Genomic DNA, 21,172 nt, shown 5'->3' on the forward strand with positions numbered 1-21,172 from the left:
TTTCATAGCCACCATCTTTGTCCATGCTTCTACTAGGTCCTACCTGGAACTGGGCAATAACCTACTAACAGGTCACCTTTTTGTTCTCATTCTTGCTTTCATTTAACCTATTGTTTTCCATTATACAAGTACCAATGGTAGCAGGCAGGATTTTTTTGGGTGCTACACACTTTTATTCTAAAATTTTTCTACTAATTGTGATTATGTTATTATAAAAATGTTACTAGTAGATCAAAACTATGAATTTATGGTTAGAAGAACAATCATCAAAAAAGTGAAGTGAAAGATAACTTCATGAGGTTTGTGGGCCCCTTGAGGCCCTTCAGCATTAGATCCCCATCTTCACCTCACCTCTCACAGTAGTTCCACAAACTCACCCCAGAACTCAGTAGTGTACTGCCATGCCCACATTAGCAGTTGTTTGTAATGATGGCAGAGCAAAGGCATTGGCTCCATCCTACCTTCTGACCCTCCTGCCCCATTGCAGGTAGCTGCACCTGTATTGCAAAGCAGTATGGCAGTGATTTGAAACACTCATGAAGCTTTCTGAAGAGCCTGAATTACAAATGATGAGTAGCTTAGCTACTAGGAAAATCATGTTCAATGTTATTATTATTATTTTTTTAATTTATAGGAACTTGATATTAAAAGAAGACTCATAAGCAGAAAGTGATAACAGAGGAAACAAAGAGGGTATTGGAGAGTACTGAACCTAGTGAAAGCTCTGTTTCCACAAAATAAGTTGTGGCTTTGTAAATTCACTCTAAGTTTTGTACACTTGAGGAATAATAAATCATTAAAGAGGTTACTGTGACCTTGGTTTCTGCATAGCTTTTGAGATAAAAGGTCTATGTATCAGAATGCATTTTTTAAATTGTGTTGTTGACTGATTAAAAACAATGCATGCTCCTAGAACCTCTTGTGGAATGCTGGTTAGGAGCTGGCTCATGCCATGTGTGAAAGGGATGCTGGAGGCACCTCTCTGAATGGATCATTCTGGCAAAGACTGATTCAGAGAATGTGGTATAGATTTCAAGGCTTACATGAGAACTTCTGTTTCCTGTCCCTTGAATTGAGATAGACCTTGTGTGAGGTGTCTCCTCAGTTGCCAGTGGAGATGTGAAGCAGAGAAAATGAGACATGGCCAGCTAAGTCCAGAACAGTCAGCCCTGTGTAAGCCTGGGACAAAAGAGAAAATGTAAGTATCCTGCTTTGGAGCTGATCTTCTAGTCACACTCTGCTGTTCCACATTGTAAAATGAACATCCTAATGAACATCCTGGCCCTGACCAAAGAGGTGAATAGCTCCTTCTCTCTTGTGGCCAGGGAGGGAACTGAAAATCATCACTTCTTTAGATTCCTTCTCAAAATGTGGAATCCTCTAAATTAGAGCCACTAGATTTAACAAATAGAAATATTGGACACCTAGCTAAATTTGAATTTCAGATTGGTAAAGAATCACTTTATAATATAATAATGTCACATGTAATATTTGGGCCATGATTATACTAATATATCATTTACTATGTATTTGAAACTCAAAGTTAACTAGGCATTTTGTATTTTATCTGGCAACCTTATTGCCATTAGTTTTTTCAGGTCAGTTTCATGATGGTTTATTGAGACTGATATAATTGGATTTGCAACCTTGGTATTATTGACATCTGGGTCTGGATGCTTCTTTGTCATGGGAGGTTGTCCTGTATGTCGTAGTATATTTAGTTGCATTCTTGGCTTCTACTCACTAAATGCCATGAACACCTGCCCTGTCTCTACTGTGACAACCAAATATGTTTCTGGATATTGCAAACTGTCCCCTGGGGGAGACAAAAATCACCTCTAATTGAGAACTGCTGCTTTAGAGATAGTGGCAAAAGCAGGATTGTGAAGCCTGTCAAGGTGGTAGATCAGAAGGTGGCTTTTTATCCAAAAATGATGCAGGCTGGTCCTTCCCTGCCTGCACTCTCACCTCGTCTTCACACTCTGGACTGCTTCCCTATAACGTTAGGAGCTGTCTAGACCTATGTAGAGGAGCCCAATAATACAATTTTAATGCCATATGGATTATAGTCACTAGAAAGTCATTCTCTGTTCACTTTACCTTTCTGTACAGCTCACATGAGGCTATATATGATAACTCTTTAGCTTTAACTGAGATATTTTCTTCAAAGAATCTTGCATTTTATCAGAGGTCATTCGTTTGTGTAGCCTGGGTGAATTTAGCATTTAATGGGCAAAACCCTTATAGTCAAACTACCTTACGAAAGTATACATATTATTTTTTTGCTCCATTTTGTAGAAGGAGAAACTTGGAGGCAATGGATAATGAATTCTGTTCTTCAAACATTTCCACCTACACATTTATCCTGGAAAAAAATGCTGATATGCCTTTATGTGATATTTCCTATTTGTAAGGCATCTCTGTCTGAATATGTTTTCATACTGCTTTGGAGAAAACTAAAGTGGCTTTAGCTGTATTAACTTTGATTGTCCAGCATTGATAATTAATTTTGTAGGCCTATCAGCTTACGCAGTAGGAAAGTTTTATTAGCAAGTTAAATGTAACTGGTTTCTTCATTGCTTTCCATATTTTGTAGGCTTTTAGAGAAGCAATGGTTTTGTAAAAATCCATTGAGCAAAGCAAAGACAAAGTAACTATCTGGTTATATTGCTATAGGAAGAAATCTGTCTCAATTCTCTATAAAGGTTGTATCTCCTCAAATCTCTCTTATTTAGTGTTCTTCTTTAAATAAGAACATTCTTTCCCTAAGAAACCCACCTTAAAGAATAACATCTTTATTTGCAATCACAGGTCTTCATCATTGCAGAAAAATTCTGATCCTTCTCAGATTCTGATATTTGTATTTAATCAATAACCATATTCCTTTTTCATCTGTCTTACCTCTGCAACTGCATTTTCTCAGCCTTGTACTTTTTATTGTGTAAGAATTCAACTGAAAGAGCCATTCATGTTTGCAAAAAGGATGATGTTTTATTATTGGTTATAAAGGAAAGAAATTTCAAATTTTGTACAACCAACCCTTTTTGTTATAGCACAGTGAATTCTGAAAGTGGGGAACAAGTTAACAGACTGGAAAGAGAGGCCACAGAAAGATCTTGTAGTATTCTGACCACATTATAAATAAAATAAGACCTGGCAATTTTTATGTCTCTAGATAACAAGCATCCAATTCATATTTGAAATGCATAATCTTTGTACAATTTGAGGGTAGGTAGACTAGAAAGAATAAGAAGATGATGATCAAAATATTTAAGAACAATATGGCATGACCTGATTAATGACTCCAAAGACCATACTATTGAGACAGGATTGCTATAGGAGACCATTCTGCATGGTGTGGGCCCAGTTCCCACTTAGAGATGCACAGGACCCACACCCATGGATAGGTTTCTTGGGAGAAATAAGGTTTGCATTGTACTTAGGCTGCTTTGAGACTTGCTTCTGCTAAAACTCCCTCACCCTGAATTGAGGCAGCAAGTGCATACTGTAACTTCCTAAAGTCTGTGCTAAACCTCCCCAGTATGGAGTGTAACTGGTTCAACCACTTTTCCCTTTTCATTTGCAAATATGCTTCTTCTGTGATGTAATTAGTTGCATCTTCTCCTTCATCTTCTGTAAAAGGTAACCACCTAAAGTGAACCTGTGCAGAGTAAATGAGGACAATCATGTAATGTGCCCCAAAAAAGAAATAAAGGCTTGTCATGGCAAGGGCCAAGCCTTTTTCTCCTCTTGAGAGAGAAGCCATGCTATCTTTTTTCCTCCACAGGACTTGGTAGTCCATGTGAATTTCTCATATCTCATCTTCAATGTGGCAGACCCCACAAGCTGGGGTCTGCATCAGATTGCAAAGGCCAATTGTTCTTCTTTTAGTGACTGGACCATGGGGATGTGGACAGGACCTTGTAGAGAGGCCAGGTTGACTGGGGATGTGAGGGAAGCACTAAGAAGGCTCAAGGAAGTAACTGTTTATGAGCAAGTCCAGTGATATTTTAATGTTTGAACAATTGAAACAGTTATACCGCTGTATACCAGCTGGACTGAAAAGTAGAGACTTTTGGAGTGGTGCAGTGTAGTTAGAAAACTAGATCACCAGTTAGAGTTCCTGACACTATCATTTACTCACTGCATGGTCTTGGATAAGTCAGTTCTTGAGACATCTATTTTATCTTGTGAAACATGAGAATATTAGATAGGAAGAGCCTTAGGTTCCCTTCCTGTTCTAAGAATATGGTCCTGCCCACAAATGATCTGCAAGTTCTATGCATAGAGTATAAAATTATTTCGGAGCTTCTGAAAAGCAGGGGCTGGTGTTTCATAGGAATGCAGGGCAGACCATGCTCTTTGATTTGTGAAAATGTCACAGTCCAACAGGACTGAAGCCAGTGGGAACCATCACTGCACTGTGCTGTCAGAAGCAAGATAAGAACAGTTAAATAGTTTTTATAGACAGACTAAAAATATTTTTTAAAGCTTAATCATTTTCAATGTTTGGAGGAATTTACTGCAAAGTAGGAAAATGTGTTAGTTTACCACAGAAACCAAATAAATATCGCTTTTGTTTGAAATGAACTAAGTCAAACAAAAGCAGGTACTTTGAAGTTTTTGTTGTTTGCCTAGATTGCAAAAAGTTCCCTTAAATCTTCACTTTTGTGTTCTTTGGTTATTGATATATTATATAATTTTTTTATATTCAATGAGTATATTGCAGTATCTCCATGGGACTATATAAGCACACCTTGATAAGTAATGTTTTGCCTACAGAAAGTGAGAAGAGTCCAATATAACTTCAACCTAGATGTGTTTTTCCCCAAAATTGTTTGTTTTAATTTGGTTGAGTTGAAAATTACTTTCTAATTTACATCAGATATTTAAAAAACTTTTATATTTATGAGGAAGTATTCATCATAACTATTACTTTAATTATCAGGAGAAGAAAAAATTATGGTTTCTAAAGTACATGCTATATTAGAAAACCTGTACATGTATTTCTTTGGATTGCATATACATATGATAGTAAAATGAACTGGTTCTGTTTTAATATCTTGTGGCTTATTGTACCTGACAAATAGAAATAAGGAAAATGAAGAATTGATTAGGTCATTTTCTTGAAACTTGCACATAATTCCCATTTATGCTTGTTAGTTAAAGAAGAGCCATTCTACAACAAATTAAGAATATGCATAACTTTTTATGACATAGTCATAGACATATAGTAATACAGTCTAGAATTATAGTACTCTATCAAAGTACATCATATTCAAAAGTCACTAGAGATGTCTTAAATACATCTGTTGTAATTATGGGAACATGGTTTCTAATTTATTTAATTCCTTTTCCTACCTAAAGTGTATATATAAGTGAACTTTAAGAGACTGTATAAATACATTTTTAATTACAAAATGATGTTATATAATACATTATTAATAATGACCAATAATGCATAATGTTTATGCATGAGTCCATTAGAAAAACAAGCTAATATATGTCAATTATAAAGGATGCACTAATTTGTCCTGAATCTGTGAATGAAGTTGAATTCATGCTGCAAGCCAGTGAGTACAATAGCACAGAGTGGTTTAGCATGCTGTTGTATAGTTAGGAAACATCTTGTAACCTATGGCACTTAAGAAGTATTTAAGATTTGTTCAACAGTTGTGATCAAGATCTTATTTTTCAGTGAGCCATGTGGTTGTAAAATTTGGAATAAGATTATTGAGTTGACAATACTAGTTTTCCCAAATAGGTAGAGAATAAAATGGTCCACAGCATTCAAGAAATGTGCACAGTCCTTCCATTCCAGCACAGGGAAATCAGTCTTCTTGTAATAGGATTTTCCTGGGCAGCCACAGGCTCTCCCACATCATGGAAACATCATTGCTAGCGGTAACAGATTTCTGAAATTTCCATGGCCAGCTCCAGACACTCGCCGGTCTCATGGCAAGATTCAAAGAGGCTGCAGTCCATGTCACAGCTGCAGTTGCAGTCATTTCGAGAGTGGCTTTCATCCGAGGTGTGGTGATACCTGTGAGAGGGGCAGCACAAGTTGGTACATACCACTTCACACGTATCGGGGAGCATCAGGAGACAATCCCAAAACTGGCAAAACAGACAGGCAAGGATAAGGGAGGCACACTCCTCTGTTTAAAGAAAAAGAAATAAAATTAATAGTGACACATATGAGGACATCTATGAAGGGCAGGTATGTTCAGTGACATACTTGATAACTTTATTAACTCAACTAGTTTGTCCACATTAGGTGCAATGTATACCATATTTTCTCACACTGTCCCATCCCCATGCTGTTCTCACTCTACTTAAGTAATGATTTTATTAACTTACCGGGCATTTCCTAATGATTCCACATAATCAGGTTGTTTAAAGTGCTGTCACTTTTCTAAACTCCATTATTGACTCGGCCTGCAGAGGTGCTGGGAAGCCACACAACCTGAAACCTTGTAACTGTCTATAAAATAGCTTGGGCAGAGTTGCCATCCCCAGTGCACAGAGCATTCAGGAGCAATTAGAATTAGGGACAGAGAAAGATACAAATTTCTGGATTCTCATCACAAGGCTTTCTTACTTGTTTGATGTTGATTTCCATAAATGTGCCACACCCATGTTAAAATGCAAGCAAATAACACATTTCAAAACCTAGTATCAGTAATTTTTAACTAATCCTGGGGGGGGGTTGTATTTTATTTTAATCTTGTGTTCTTTTTCCTCCAGTCATATAAAGTTTTGGTTTTATATTCATGTTAAAAAATATGTCATTATATTCCTACAGGGTATAAATCTTATCAATTCTCTTTAAGAAAATTGGTTTAAAATTTACTATGCAGACTATTAAAATCTGAAAAGGATCTCTAAGGACTTAAAGGTAATTGGTAATTCTAGGCAAACAGCTGTGATGGGTTATAGATTATTATATTTTTGTTATCATAAAGGGAATTAGTTAGAAGAAGTAGCAGTTCTCTTGTTAAAATTATAAGTTTTCTTTCCTTTTCGTTAAAAACATCTCCAAAACACGTGAGGATTTTGTAAAAACCTACTTAAGTGTTAGCATGACATATCTAGTTAATTAAAGTCAATAGCCTGAAAATGGTTGATGGTTAAAAGTAACATTCTACCATGAATTGGAGAAAAATGTCCCACTCCTGATGGGCTTATCAATCAACTAAAGTTAGACTTTCATAAAGATTTATTTTTCCCCAATAAGAATGTTAATAACTTTTGTTTTTCAGACTTGAGTTGACTGAGCCTGCAGGAGAGATTTTACTGTTTGAGTCTCTGCATCATCTGCTAAAGTGTACTAAGTATTCTTAAATTCCTACTCATTTAATTTTAACAAATTTTCCAGAAAACTTATTTTATTGTTCATACACTTGTTAATCTTTAAGAAAGAAATAAGCACATGAAAACTTTATTTTAAAAGGAATAAATGTTATAAAGAAAACTATTTTAATTTCCTTTAAAAAATACTACATAGCTATATAAACGTCTAAAGTGAGCCCTGCGTGGGGTAAACAGAAATCTTCTTTCCCATCTCTGTTCCTCTCCTCTGACCCTCCCCCCTCATTTCTTCCCAAATAAAATACGGTAAAGAACCACACCATAACTTTTATGACTACTTTAATTGCCATATATTATTGCAGGTGCTGTGGCCATTACCCAATATTTATAGTGCAGGTAGCATATTCCAGAAATGAGGAGTACATTCTCATCTCTTTGGCAGACTGGGTGTATTTTTATTCACTCAGAGCCAATTTTTTGCATGTGGCCAATTCACCCATATCTCATAAGTCCCTGAAAACCACCCACAAAAATTCAGGAGTAAATTAGTACAGTACATAGACTCCATTTTGTGTATGCATTTCTGAACAGGGTGAGTTGGTGGTGAAAGATCTGGAGTATAATACCTGATCAAGATACGCCAATGCCTCTATAGAGACAGGCTGACAGTGACCAGAGGGGAGGGGAGGGAATTTCAGGGGAAAAGGGGAAGGGTTTACAGAAAAAGTATAAAGAACACATGGACAAAATCTAGGGGGGTAGAAATGGGAAGGCAGGGGAGAGGGTTGGGGGTGAGCTGGGATGGAAGTGAAAGACAGAAAACTGTACTTGAACAAAAATTTTTTTAAAAAGTTACCCCAATGCTAAGACTGCTAGTATGGCAGCCCATGACAGCCCATGGCAGCCCATGGCAAAGCAGAGATTCTTAGTACAAAATATTCCTAGCAAATGCTCCATGATCGCTTAGGCTGGAGGCTCAAGAGACTTACTTAGGGCATGACCATATAAAAACGATCCCATTAGATCGTCCTTCATAGAGGTGATGTTCAAAGTTCGGTTTGGAGATAAGTCAGGCTGGTTGCAGGGTGACTTGTTAGGGTAGAAGCTAGTGTTTCCTAGCACAAGGTGAAAAATTGTGAAATAGCCTTATAATTTCCCGAGGGCATATAACCTTTCAGTTAAATTGCAATTGCCAAGGTCTATGCAAGTTGGCAGATGCTGAAGAAAACACAGTTTTTGCCTAATCATTTGGTTAAATTGGCATTTGTTTCCTCCCATTCTTCTATTTTGCACTTGAGAATAGAGCCCATGTTTTCTAAGTCAGTTCTTTTTATTTGATTATAAAAGGCAGAGCCTCTTGCCCCCCAAACATGGCAACATTAATGAATTGAAAACAGATTTTTCCCAACTTTCAAGTGTGTTCCATACTCTTCCTAAAAGGCATATTAAATGATTCTACATGAGCAGGCTAAACTGTTTTATACTTTTGTATACGTTTGTGTGTGTGTGCAAAAGTAATGTGAACAGTTCAGGGGAAATATTTCAACTGTTTGAATACAGAGTTGGACTTCCCTTTCTCCTGAAGGGATGTATTTTCTTTGCTTACCATATTCATTGGGGTTTTAATGTTTAATGATCATGGTATTCAAAGTCATAGCCCATGATTGCCACCCCTTCCCTCAGCCAATCTAAAGGAGATTTCTGTGCTGTCAAAGGCCTATTTCACATCTCTTATGCAGTTTCTTCAAAACATCTTACAGTTACCAAGCCTAAATTGTATTAAGGATCTCTCTCTCCATCATTCCACAAACTTGTCCCTCCTCCAGTTTTCTCTGGTACACCTGAACATGCAGAAAAACTTAAAGAAATCTGGGACTCATTCTTGTCATTTTCCTCTTCCTTGTCATACTCTCCCATGCTATTCTTTGCTGTGTCTTGCTGATTCTCTCAAATTCCTTTTTGAGATCCATAAGCTTCTACCCACATCCTCAGTCTAGCCACCAGCCATCATCACATCAACAGCAATAACCTCCTATCAAGGGCACTACTTTCACATGAACCCACCTCAAATTCACCAGCTACAATGATATGTTTAGTTATAAATTATAATAATTCATTCTTTCTCTACAGTCCCAAATCCTTATCATAACCTGCAAGCCCCTGCATGATCAGGTTTTTGTCTGTTTATCTGCCACCTACTTTCCTCCTTACTCACTGTACTCCAGCCCACTGGCTAAATTTTAGTTTCTGGGATGCATCTAACTTAGGGCCTCTGTACATGTTCTACCTTTGGTCTCTGTTGCATACTCTCTGCTCACAACCTGAAGTACCTATTTCTAACCCTTTGTGTCTTTAGCTCAAAACAACTTCTCTCTAAATTACATTCTTGCTGAAATGCTCACAGCACCCTAGTTTATTTTTCCTAACCACAGGATGATGTTAAACTAGTTTCTCCCGTACTAGTATGAATGAATGAATAATAACGGATAAATAAAGTATACTGTCTGGGGTCCTCCTGCTATGCTCTGAGTAGAGTGAGGCAGTGGTTGTATCTTCTTGGAATTCTCTTTCTCTTTTTTGATATAATCTTTATGGCATTTTTTCCCATTACCATTTCGTGCCTTTATACTCCCTTCCTCCTAGAAACCACCGCGTTGTTGTTCACATCCATGAGTTTTTTTCCTTTTTGCTCCATCCCTCCACCCTCTAATCTACCCACACCCAGCTGTAATCTTGCTCTCCATCTGTGAGTGTGTCCCCATTTTCCTGTTAGTTCAGTTTGTTTGTTTGATTCCACATATGTGTGAAATCATATAGTATTTGTCTTCTCTGACTGGCTTATTTTACTTAGCATAATGTTCTCTAGGTCCATCCATATTGTCACAAAGGGTGATTTTTTACATTTTTACAGCTAAGTAGTATTCTATTGTGTAAATGTCTCATAGTTGTTTCATTCATTCATCTATTGATGAACACTTGGGCAGCTTCCAAATCTTTGCGATTGTAAATAAACCTACAATGAACATAAGGGTTCTTATGTTCTTTCAAATTAGTGTTTTAGGTTCCTTTGTATATATTTCCAGAAGTTGGATAGCTGGGCCAAAAGGAAGATTCATTTATTCATTTTTAATTTTTGAAGTATCTCCATACTGCTTTCCATAGTGCCAGTACCAGTCTGTATTTCCACCAATGGTGCAAAAGGGTTCCCCCTTTTCCACTTCCTCAACAGCATTTGCTATTTGTTGATTTATTGATGATAGCCATTATGAGAGATGTGAGATGATATTTCATTGAGGTTTTCATTTCCATTTCTCTGATGATTAGTGACATTGAGCATCTTTTCATATGTCTATTGGCCATCTGTATATCCTTTTTGGAGAAGAGTCTATTCAGGTCATTTGCCCATTTTTAAATTAGATTGTTTGTTTTTTTGGTGTTGCATTTTGCAAGTTCTTTATTAATTATGACTGTTAAGTCTGTATCAGATGTATCAGTGAATATGTTCTCCCATGCTCTGGGTCATCTTTTTTTCTTTTTTGTATTATGGTTCAACAACAGCTGTCACCATTTCTCCCCCACAAGTCCCCCACAACCTAGCCATCCCTACTTCCCATCCTCTGCTTCCCATCCTCTGCCTTTGTCCATGTATCCTTTATACATGTTGCTTGACAATCCTTCCCATCCCCCCCCATTACCACCACCCACCTCCCTTCTGGTTACTGTCAGTTTGTTCTTTATTTCAATATCTTTGGCTATATTTTGCTTGCTTGTTTGTTTTGTTGATTAGGTTCCACTTATAGGTGACATCACAAGGCATTTGTCTTTCACTGCTTGTTGTATTTCACTTAGCATAATGCTTTCCAGATCCATCCATGCTATTGTGAAGAATAGGAGCTTTCTTTCTTTATGCTGCATAGTATTCCATTGTGTAAATGTACCACATTTTTAAAAAGATTTTATTTATTTTTAGAGAGGGGGGAAAGGAAGGAGAGAGGGAGAGAAACATCAATGTGTGGTTGTCTTTCATGTGGCCCCCACTGGGGACCTGGCCTGCAACCAGGGCATGTGCCCTGACAGGGAATGAAAGTAGTGACCTTTTGGTTCACAGCTATGCTTAATCCACTGAGCTATACCAGCCAGGGCTGTACCACAATTTTTGATCCACTTATTTACTGATAGGCACTAGGGTTGCTTCCAATAGTTGACTATTGTAAATTTTGCTGCTATGAACATTGGGGTGCATAGGTTTTTTTGGATTGTGTTTCAGGGCTCTTAGGGTGTAATCCCAGCAGTGTAATTGCTGGGTCAAAAAACAGTTCCATTTTTAGTTTTCTGAGGAAATTCCATACTGTTTTCCACAGTGGCTGCACCAGTCTGAACTCCCACCACCAGTGCACTAGGGTTCCCTTTTCTCCACAACTTCACCAGCACTTGTTGTTTCTTGATTTGGATATGATGGCAATTCTCACTGGTGTGAAGTGGTATCCATTGTGGGTTTAATTTGCATCTCTCTGATGGCTAGTGATGCTGAGTATCCTTTCATATGTCTCTGGGCCCTCTGTATGTCCTCCTTGGAGAAGTGTCTGTTCAGGTTCTTTGCCTACTTTTTAATTGGGTTGTTTGCCTTCCTGCAGTGAAGTTGTGTGAGTTCTTTACATATTTTGGAGATCAAACCATTGTCCAAAGTATCATTTGCAAATATGTTTTCCCACATGTGTGGTTCCCTTTTCATTTTCCTGATGTTTTCTTTAGCTGTGCAGAAGCTTCTTATTTTGATGAAGTCTCATTTGTTTATTCTTTCCTATATTTCCCTTGCTCTAGGGGACAAATTGGTGAAAATATTGCTGTGTGGGACATGAGATTTTCCTTCCTATGGATCTCCTGTAAAACTTTTATGGTGTCACAACTTATATTTAAGTCTTTTATCCATCTTGAGCTTATTTTTGTGTATGGTGTAAGCTGGTGGTTGAGTTTCTTTTTTTTTTTGCATGTAGCTGTCCAGATCTCCCAACACTATTTGTTGAAGAAGTTATTTTTACTTCATTTTATGCTCCTGCCCCCTTGGTTGAATATTAATTGACCATAGAGACTTGAGTTTAATTCTGGGCTTTCTATTCTGTTCCATTGGTCTATGGGTTTATAAACCAGTATCAGAATGCTTTGATTACTCTGGCCTTATAATATACTTTGACATCAGGTATTGTGATCCCTCTTACTTTGTTCTTCTTTCTCAAAATTGCTGCAGCTATTCCAGGTCATTTATGGTTCCATATAAATTTTTGAAATGTTTGTTCCATATCTCTGGAATGTCATTGGTATTTTAATAAGGATTGCATTGAATCTATAAATTGCTTGGAGTAATATGGCCATTTTGATGGTGTTAATTCTTCTGACCCATGAAAATGGTACATGCTTTTATTTGTGTCTTCCTTAATTTCTTTCTTCAGTGTTGCATAGTTTTCTGAGTATAGGTCTTTTACCTCCTTGGTTAGGTTTATTCCTACGTACTTTATTTTCCTTATTGCTGTATCAAATGGGTTTTTTTCCCCAGATTTCTGCTTCTGATATTTCATTCTTGGTGCACAAAAATACCTGTGATTTCTGAATATTGACTTTGCACCCTGCTGTTTTGCCTAATTCACTTATTAGGTCGAGTAGTTTTTTGGTCGAGTCTATATCATTTTCTCTTTACACTATTATGTCATCTTCAAACAATGGCAGTTCTGCTTACACCTCCCAATTTAGATGCCTTTTATTTCTTGTTGTTGTCTGATTGCTGTGGTTAGGACTTCCAATAATATGTTGAATAGAGGTGGCAAAAGCGGATATCCTTGTGTTGCTCCTGATCTTAGTGGGAAAGCTTTTAGTTTTTGTCCATTGAGTGTGGTGTTGGCTGTAGGTTTATCATATACAGCTTTTATCATGTTGAGGAATGTTCCCTCTACTCCCACTTTGCTGAGAGTTTTTATCATATATGGGTGCTTTGCCTTATCAAATGTGTTTTCCACATCTTGATATGGTCATGTGATTTTTGTCTTTCCTTTTGTTTATGTGATATATTATGTTTACTGATTGTGAATATTGTACCATCCTTGCAAAACTGAGATGAATCCCACTTGATCATGATGTATGATCTTCTTAATGTATTGCTGGATGCAGTTTGCTAATATTTTGTTGAGGATTTTAGCATCTATGTTCATCAGTGATATTGGTCTGTACTCTTCTTTCTTTGTTTTGTCTTTATCTGGCTTTGGGATTGGGATGATGCTGCTTTATAAAAAGAGTTCAGGAGTTTTCCCTCTTCTTGGATTTTTTTGGAATAGTTTCAGAAGTTTAGGGGTTAGCTATTCCTTAAATGTGTTGTAAAATTCTCCTGTGAAACCACCCAGTCCAGGGTTTTCATGTGCCAGGAGTTTTTGATTACTGCTTCAATTTCATCAGTTGTTATAGGTCTGTACAAGCTTTCTGCTCCTTCTTGATTCATTTTAGAAGATTATGTTTTTCTAGAAATTTGTCCATTTCATCCATGTTTTGAAATTTTTGGCATATAGATGTTCATAGTAATTTTTACAATCCTTTGTATTTCTGTGATCAATTGTAATATTTCCTCTTTTTCTTTGGATTGTGTTTGAGTCATCTCTCTTTCTTGATGAGTCGGCTTAAAGCCTTGTCAATTTTGTTTATCATTTCAAAGAACCAGATCCTGGATTTACTGATCCTTAGAATTGTTTTTTAGTCTCTATGTCTTTTAATTATGGTCTGATCTTGGTTATATCCTCCTTTCTATTCTCTCTGGGCTTTGTGTGTTGTTGTTTCTCTAGTTGTTGTACATGTCAAGTTAGGTTGTTTATATGAGCCCCAGATAAGTGGCTACAAATGAAAATTTGTGTGTTGGCCCTTTAAATGGCTCTTTGCTTCTCCAGTTCTGCATCTCTGGTGGAAAGCATCCCTGACACATTTCACTTCTCATTGTTATCTGTGTACTTTTTGGGCTCTGATGCTCTAAACTGGGGTTTAGACCCCATTCTTCTCAGGGGAATCCAGCCAGCTCCTTAATTATCTTCTGGTGATGCCAACTGTAGGCACCTAGCCAACCCTCTCAAGTATCCACCTCACTCCTCTCCAGTCAGGTAGTACTCAAGCTGATTCTTCCATCTGTCTGAGGTTATAAGGCTTCTCTCTCACTATTGTTCAGTTGTTTGTTCTGGGTGACTTCTCCACAGTTTAGTTGTAATTCCAGATTAGTCATGGGAGGAGGTTAGTGTGGCTTCCATTCACTCCTCCATCATCTTGCCTTTCCCCCTTGTGGGTTCTCTTTTTATTTTATTGATGATTTCCTTTGCTGTGCTAAAACTTTTCACTTTGATGTAATCTCATTTTTTTTTCTTTTGTTTCCCTTGCCAGGGGATATATATCTATATCTATGTATATATACATGATCAAATATTGCCACAGGCAATGTCCAAGATTTTGCTATATTTTCTTTACAATTTTTATGCTTTTAGGTCTAAGGCTCACCTTTAATTCATTTTCAATTTATTCTTGTGTTTGATGCAAGAAAGTGGTCTACTTTCATTTATCTGTCCAGAAACTAGATATCTATCCAGTTTTTTGAACACCATTTATTAAAATAATTGTCTATAGCCCATTGTATGTGCTTGCTTCTGGAGTCTTTATTCTGTTCCATTGATCTAATGTCTGTTTTTATGCCAGTATTATACTGTTTTGATTACTATGGCCTTATAGTATAGTTTGATATTAGGTAGCATGATACCTTCAACTTTGTTCTGTTTCAGGATCACTGTTTCTTCTCTTCTTGGTATCCCAATGATACAAATATTATTATGTTTTATCTTGTCTGCAGCTCCCTTAAACTGTCTTCATTCTTTTTGAGTTGTTTTTTTCTATTTAGTTACTCTGTCTGGGAGGTTTTTTGTACCTTGTTCTCACAGTTGCTGATTCAATCCTCTGCTTCATCTGCTTTTAATTCCTTCTAATGTCTTCTTCCTTTCAGATATTGTATTCTTCATTTACTCCTGGCTCTTATTGATAGTTTCTATATCATTTTTCATGCTGGTGTATTTCCCAGTAAGTTCCTTGTAGTTTCCCTAGAGTTCTTTGCAATTCTTAAGGATCTCCCAGAGCATCCTTATAACCATTATTTTGAACTCAATGTTTGATTGTTTGCTTGCATCAATTTTATTTAGCACTCTTTGTGGGGATTCTTCCTTTTCTTTAGATTGGGGTTGTTTCTTTATCTGCCTATTTTAGGTAACTTTTATTTTTTGTTTTTGCATATTAAATTGATCTGCTTTGACTCCCTGCCCTCACAGTGTGACCTTCTGTGTGTGGTAGGAGATCTGTGGGCCTGTGGTGCAGGCTCCTTGATCTCCTGGGCTGGATGCTTTGGGGATGCCCTTTATACCATTTATGTGAGCTCTCTGGATGTGATTGGGTTTTGGTTGTTGGGCCATTCTTGGTGGATTCTTCCCTTGTCCTGATTGACTGAGAGTCATACTGCCCACCACATCTTCTATGGTGTTGTACAGGTATTCCAGAACAAAACTAAACAACCTAGGAGAAAAACTCACACCTGCAAAAATAACCCCCACCCATAACCACATTATCGACAGAAAATGAGCAAATATTAATAAAGGTGTTAGGAGATTGAGACTATTATAAGAAAGAAAAAATGAATCTGAGATGATTAACTGAAAGAAAAGTTATTTTGAGAGGTTTAATGGAGGATAAATAATGAGAGTAAGGAACAGAAACAAGGCAAAGAAAGAAAGAAAAGAAAATTTACATCATAAACAAAAAAGGGAGGGAAGAAGATAGAATGGGGTAAAAAGGTAAGACTATTGCATTAGGCTTAAACAAAAGTTTAAAAATATATAGTATAAAAATAGAAGCCAAATTGGAGAAAAAGATCCATCACAATGATGTCAACAACAAATCATCAAAAATTTATACAGGTGGAATGGGATTAAGAAGAAAAAAAGAAAGACAGGCTTATGAAATGTCTAGAGGAAAGAAAAGTGATTTTGAGAGGATAGGTGGAGAAGGAATACTAAGAGTAAAGGATGAAAACCAGGCTAAGACCAGGAAAAATTAAAACTTAAAACAACAAAATATGACAGGACAGGAGACATACAAGAAAATGGTATAGGAGAGGGGAACATTAAAATTTGAGATTTGAAGTACAAAAAATAGTGAAGATAGAAATAAAATTGAAGAAATGCCACAACAACCACCATATCAACAACCAACCAGCGAAGTTGATAAAGGTGGAGAGAGAATAAGGGTACTTTAAGATTGGGAAAAAAGAATGTGAGATGACTAATGACAAGAAAAATGGTTTTGAGAGGTAGGGCAAGGACAAATAGTAAGAATGTGGAATAGGAACAAGTCACAACAAGAGAAATAAATAAATTTTAAAAGAAAAATAAGAAGATGGAAGAAAGTAAAATAGAGTAAGTGAAGGGAGGGTCAAAATATGAGATTTGAAATAAACTAAAATATAAAAAATAATGAAATAATAGGCACAGACTGAAGGAAAAAAATGAATGTTAAAAAGCTATGCAGGAGAGGAAATGACACAAATAAAGAAGACCACAGTGTAATTTATCTCAGTAGGACCCAATGTTTACCACTGTCTTCTTTTTCTTGATCTGGGCCTGGTAATGTCAGATGGTGTCCTAGTCTACCCTAGACAGCCTGTTTGAGGCTATAAGTGATCCACAGTCTGTGGCTGGTGCTTCAGATTTGGCTGGTCCCCACTGTTTTGCCCTGTAAGCTTTCCATCAGCCCAGGGCCCAGGAGTGGTTTCTTAAGATGACTGTCAGTACCTTCTCCACCTGCATTGAAGGGGTCCTTTGGTGTGATGGGGAGGGTGAGAACCCTGGATCACCCCTTGGGGGCACTCTTCAGTCTTAAGGGAAGATGGTGGGAGCATTTCCCTACCCTCTCACAATAGCAGTGGTCTGTTCCAGCATCTTCCCAATTATGTACGGTTTCTGCTGAATTAGCTGTCTATTTCCTGTGAGGGGTGAAGTTGTGTATAAGGGGCAGCTCTTTCCTGATTTTTGTAGACAGCAGCTCTGTCTAGGTGCCAATGCTGGCTCTGAACACCCGTTGTTGTGACTTTCTTTAATCTCTCTGCTCTGCTGGTTTCAGTGGATCAGGGCCTGGGGGAGAGTGTAGCTCATAGTGTCTGGTAGAAAGGACTCTTTCAGAACTTTCCCCTGTAGATATGTCCCCAGCAGGGGGGCTCCTGAGCCTGGCCTCACTGATAGCAGAGCCTGTAATCCCACAGGTGGGGGGTTGGACTCACCTGTCTGTGAGGGGCCCTGCCTGGCTGCAGCAAATCTCAGGTGTTCATCTCCTGGCCATCCAGTACCCAGACTTCTGCTCTCTTGATGGTGATTTTGCCCAAATTTTCCACTTTATAGAGGGCCCTGCTCACCAGCCATGCTAGGTTGGGTCCCACAGTCCCTTCAGCAAGACTCTGTCCCTCTTCATTCTTGGCTTGCATAGCCACTGCACAAAGCATGCATGCACACATGAGTATCAGTTCCCTGCTGAGTCTCAAGTCTTCCCTCAGCTCCTTTTTTAAAAGAGTTTCTGTGTGGCCTCCACACTGCAGCACCAAGCCCTGGGGGGCTTGTTCTCCATGCACTCCCTCTCCCCATTCTTTACCAAGTCTCTTAACTTGTAGTGTCTTTATCCTGTTCTGGAATTAAGGCCATACTGGCTTCATAAAATGAGTCTCAGAGCCTTTCCTCCTCTGGAATTTTATGAAATAGTTTGAGAAAGAGAGGGTTTAGTTCTCAGAATGTTTGGTAAAATTCACCTGTGAAACCATCCAATCCAGAGCTTTTGTTTGTTAGGGGGATTTTTTGTTGTTATTGTTTTTTGTTTTGATTATTGCTTCAATTTCACTAGGTGTAATCTGTCTATTCAGATTCTCTGGTTCTTTTGGATTACATTTTGGAAGATTATATGTTTCTAGGAATTTATCCATTTCATCCAGGTTGTCCAGTTTGTTGGCATATCATTGTTCACTATATTTTCTTACAATCTTTTGTATTTGTTTGGTGTCAGTCATTATTTCTACCCTTTCATTTCTAATTTTATTTATTTGGGTCCTCTCTCTTTTTTCCCCCATGAGTCTGAGGAAAAATTTGCCAATCTTGTTTATCTTTTCAAAGAACCAGCTGTTGGATTCATTTATCATTTATTTCTGCTCTAATCTTTATTATTCCTTCTTTCTACTCACTTTGGGCTTTGTTGTTCTTTTTCAAGTTCCATTACATGTAAAGTTAGATTATATATTTGAGCTTTTTCTTGTTTTGTTTTTTTTTTTGAGATAGGGCTGTAACACTATAAATTTCCCTCTTAGGATTGCTTTCCCTGTGTGCCACAGATTTTGGATTGTTGTGTTCTCAACTTCATTTGTTTCAAGGTATCTTTTGATTTCTTCCTTGATCTATTTGTGGACCCATCATTGTTTAATAACAACATGTTATTTAGCTCCCATGTCTTTGTGTATTTTTCAGTATTCTTGTCATTGACTTCTAGTTTTAAAGCATTGTGGTCAGAGAAGAAGCTCAGTATGATTTCAAGGTTTTTAAATTTATTGAGATTTGTTTTGTGTTCTAACATGTGGTCTATCCTAGAAAGCATTCCGTGTATGCCTGAAAAGTACATACATTCTGCTGCTTTGGACTGAAATGCTCCGATTATATCAATTAAATCCATTTGTTGTAATGTGTCATTTAAGGCTGTTATCTCCTTGTTGATTTTCTGCCAGGAAGATCTATCCATCAAAGTCTATAGGGTGTTAAAATCCTCAACTATGACTGTATTTTTGTTTATCTTTCCTTTTATTTCCATCAGGATTTGCTTCATATATACTAGAGTTATATCCCCTTGTTAGATTGTTCTCTTTATCATTATGAAGTGTCCTTCTTTGTCTCCTCCTAATAGTCTTAATTTTAAAATCTATTTATTTGTATATAAGTACTGCTATCCCAGCTTTATTTTTCCTTTCAGTTTGCATGAAATATCTTTTCCCATCCCTTTACTTTTAGTCTGTGTTTATCTTTTGATCTGAGATGTATTTCTTGGAGGCAGCATACAGATGGGTCTTGTTTTCTTATCCATTCAGCTACCCTCTGCCTTTTGGTTGCAGCATTTAAGCCATTTACCTTTAAGGTAATTATTGATAGACATGTATTTAGTTCCATTTTATTGTTATACTATTTTCCTCTTTTCTCCTTTTTCTCCTCCCCCTCCTCCTGCTCCTCCTTCTCCTCTTCTCCTCCTTCTCCTTCTCCATCTTCTTTTAAAAGTAAGCCTGTTAACATTTGTTGCATTACTGGTTTGGTGTTAACAACCTTATTTAGCTTTTTCTTGTCTGAGAAGCTCCTTATTTCTCCTTCAATTTTAAATGACAGCCTTGCTGGGTTATTTAGCCATGGTGTAGGTCCTTGCTTTTCATTATCTTGAATATTTCATGCCACTCCTTTATGGTCTGAAAATTTTCTGTTGAGAAATCAGATGACAATCTAATTGGTGCTTTCTTGTATGTAACAACCCACTTTTCTCTTGTGGTTTTCTAGGAGTCTCTCCTTGTCTTTAAGCCTTGTCATTTTAATTATGATGTGTCTCAGAGAAGGCCTGTTTGGGTTCAGCTTATTTGGGATTCTCTGAGCTTCCTGGACTTGTGTTTCTTTTTTCTTCACCAGTTAGGGAAATTTTCAGTTATTATTTCTTCAAATAGATTCTTAATACCTTTCTCACTCTCTTCTCCTTTGGGTAGTCCCATGATGCATGTGTTATGCTTCATGCTGTGTAAAATGTTTCTTAGGCTCTCCTCATTTTTTAAAAATCCTTTTTTCCTTTTGCTCTTCTGTCTTGGTGTTTTTTTTTTCCTGTCTTGTCTTCCAAATCACTGATTTGATTCTCTGCTTCATCTAACCTATTGTTTATTCCTTCCAATGTATTATTTAGTTCAGGTAATACATTCTTTATATCTTCCTGGTCCTTTTTAATGGTTTGTATGTCTTCTTTCATGCTGTTGAGTATCCTTATAATCATTACTCTAAACTCTGTCTGATAAATTGTTTGTGTCCATTTCATCTAGTTCTTCTGGAGAATTCTCTTATTCTTTCATTTGGGATCTATTTCTTTGTCTTTCAAGTCAAGCTGCTTTTTTGTATTTGTTTCTGTGTATTATGTAGATCTGCAAAAAGTCTGGTGTAGGCCTTTGTCAGACAGTGCCTGTGACTGGCACTGGTCAACCTATTTGATGCTCTCGGTGATCCATAGCATGTGGTTCCCTGTGCTGGACCTATTAGTGTGCAGAAACAACCAGGCTGTGCACTAAGTCTGGCTTTTATCAGCACTGGGTCTGGGGGATTATCAGTAGAAGTGTCATAGAGCTCCCAGAGATCCTCTTTAGTTGTTAAACTAATTAATGATACAGCTTCAAGCTGTCATCAGCAGCCTGGCTTAAGCTACAAAGAGTGAGATAGAGTAATTCCTGCTGGTGGGGCTATTGCTTCCCCTAAGGCTGATATCATTTGGAGAGGAGAGCTCTACCTGAGAAATATGGCTTCTGAAGCATGGGTTATGACTCAGTACAATGATCCTGGCAGCTGTACCTTCAGTTCTCTCCCCAGAGCCACCAACCCCAGATGCTCCTCAAACATCTCCAGTCCACCCTTCCCGCCCTCTGCCAGAGCCCAGAGTAAGTGGCTGCAAACAAAATTTTGTTTGTTGGCTCTTTCAGAGTCTCTCTCAATCTCCAGCCATTTCTTCCTGGCAGACAGAAACCCTGCTGCTGTTTACAGCTGGA

The 21,172-nt window shown here is 37.5% G+C and overlaps 1 protein-coding gene across 2 annotated transcripts in view; it reads right to left on the reverse strand.

Annotated features, from left to right (window-relative positions):
* Window positions 1–5,898: 5,898 nt before the first annotated feature.
* Window positions 5,899–21,172, reverse strand: part of MDFIC2 (MyoD family inhibitor domain containing 2) — a 173,209-nt gene continuing 157,935 nt past the window's right edge. For both annotated transcript variants that reach the window (XM_045832015.1, XM_045832014.1), the window contains one exon: window positions 5,899–6,158. In XM_045832015.1, coding sequence (XP_045687971.1) covers window positions 5,899–6,158 — 260 coding nt within the window. The remainder of the gene's footprint in view (window positions 6,159–21,172) is intronic.

This window comes from Phyllostomus hastatus, unplaced genomic scaffold (genome assembly GCF_019186645.2).
Source record: "Phyllostomus hastatus isolate PE091 unplaced genomic scaffold, TTU_PhHast_1.1 phas_contig_16, whole genome shotgun sequence".
Lineage (NCBI taxonomy): Eukaryota > Metazoa > Chordata > Mammalia > Chiroptera > Phyllostomidae > Phyllostomus > Phyllostomus hastatus.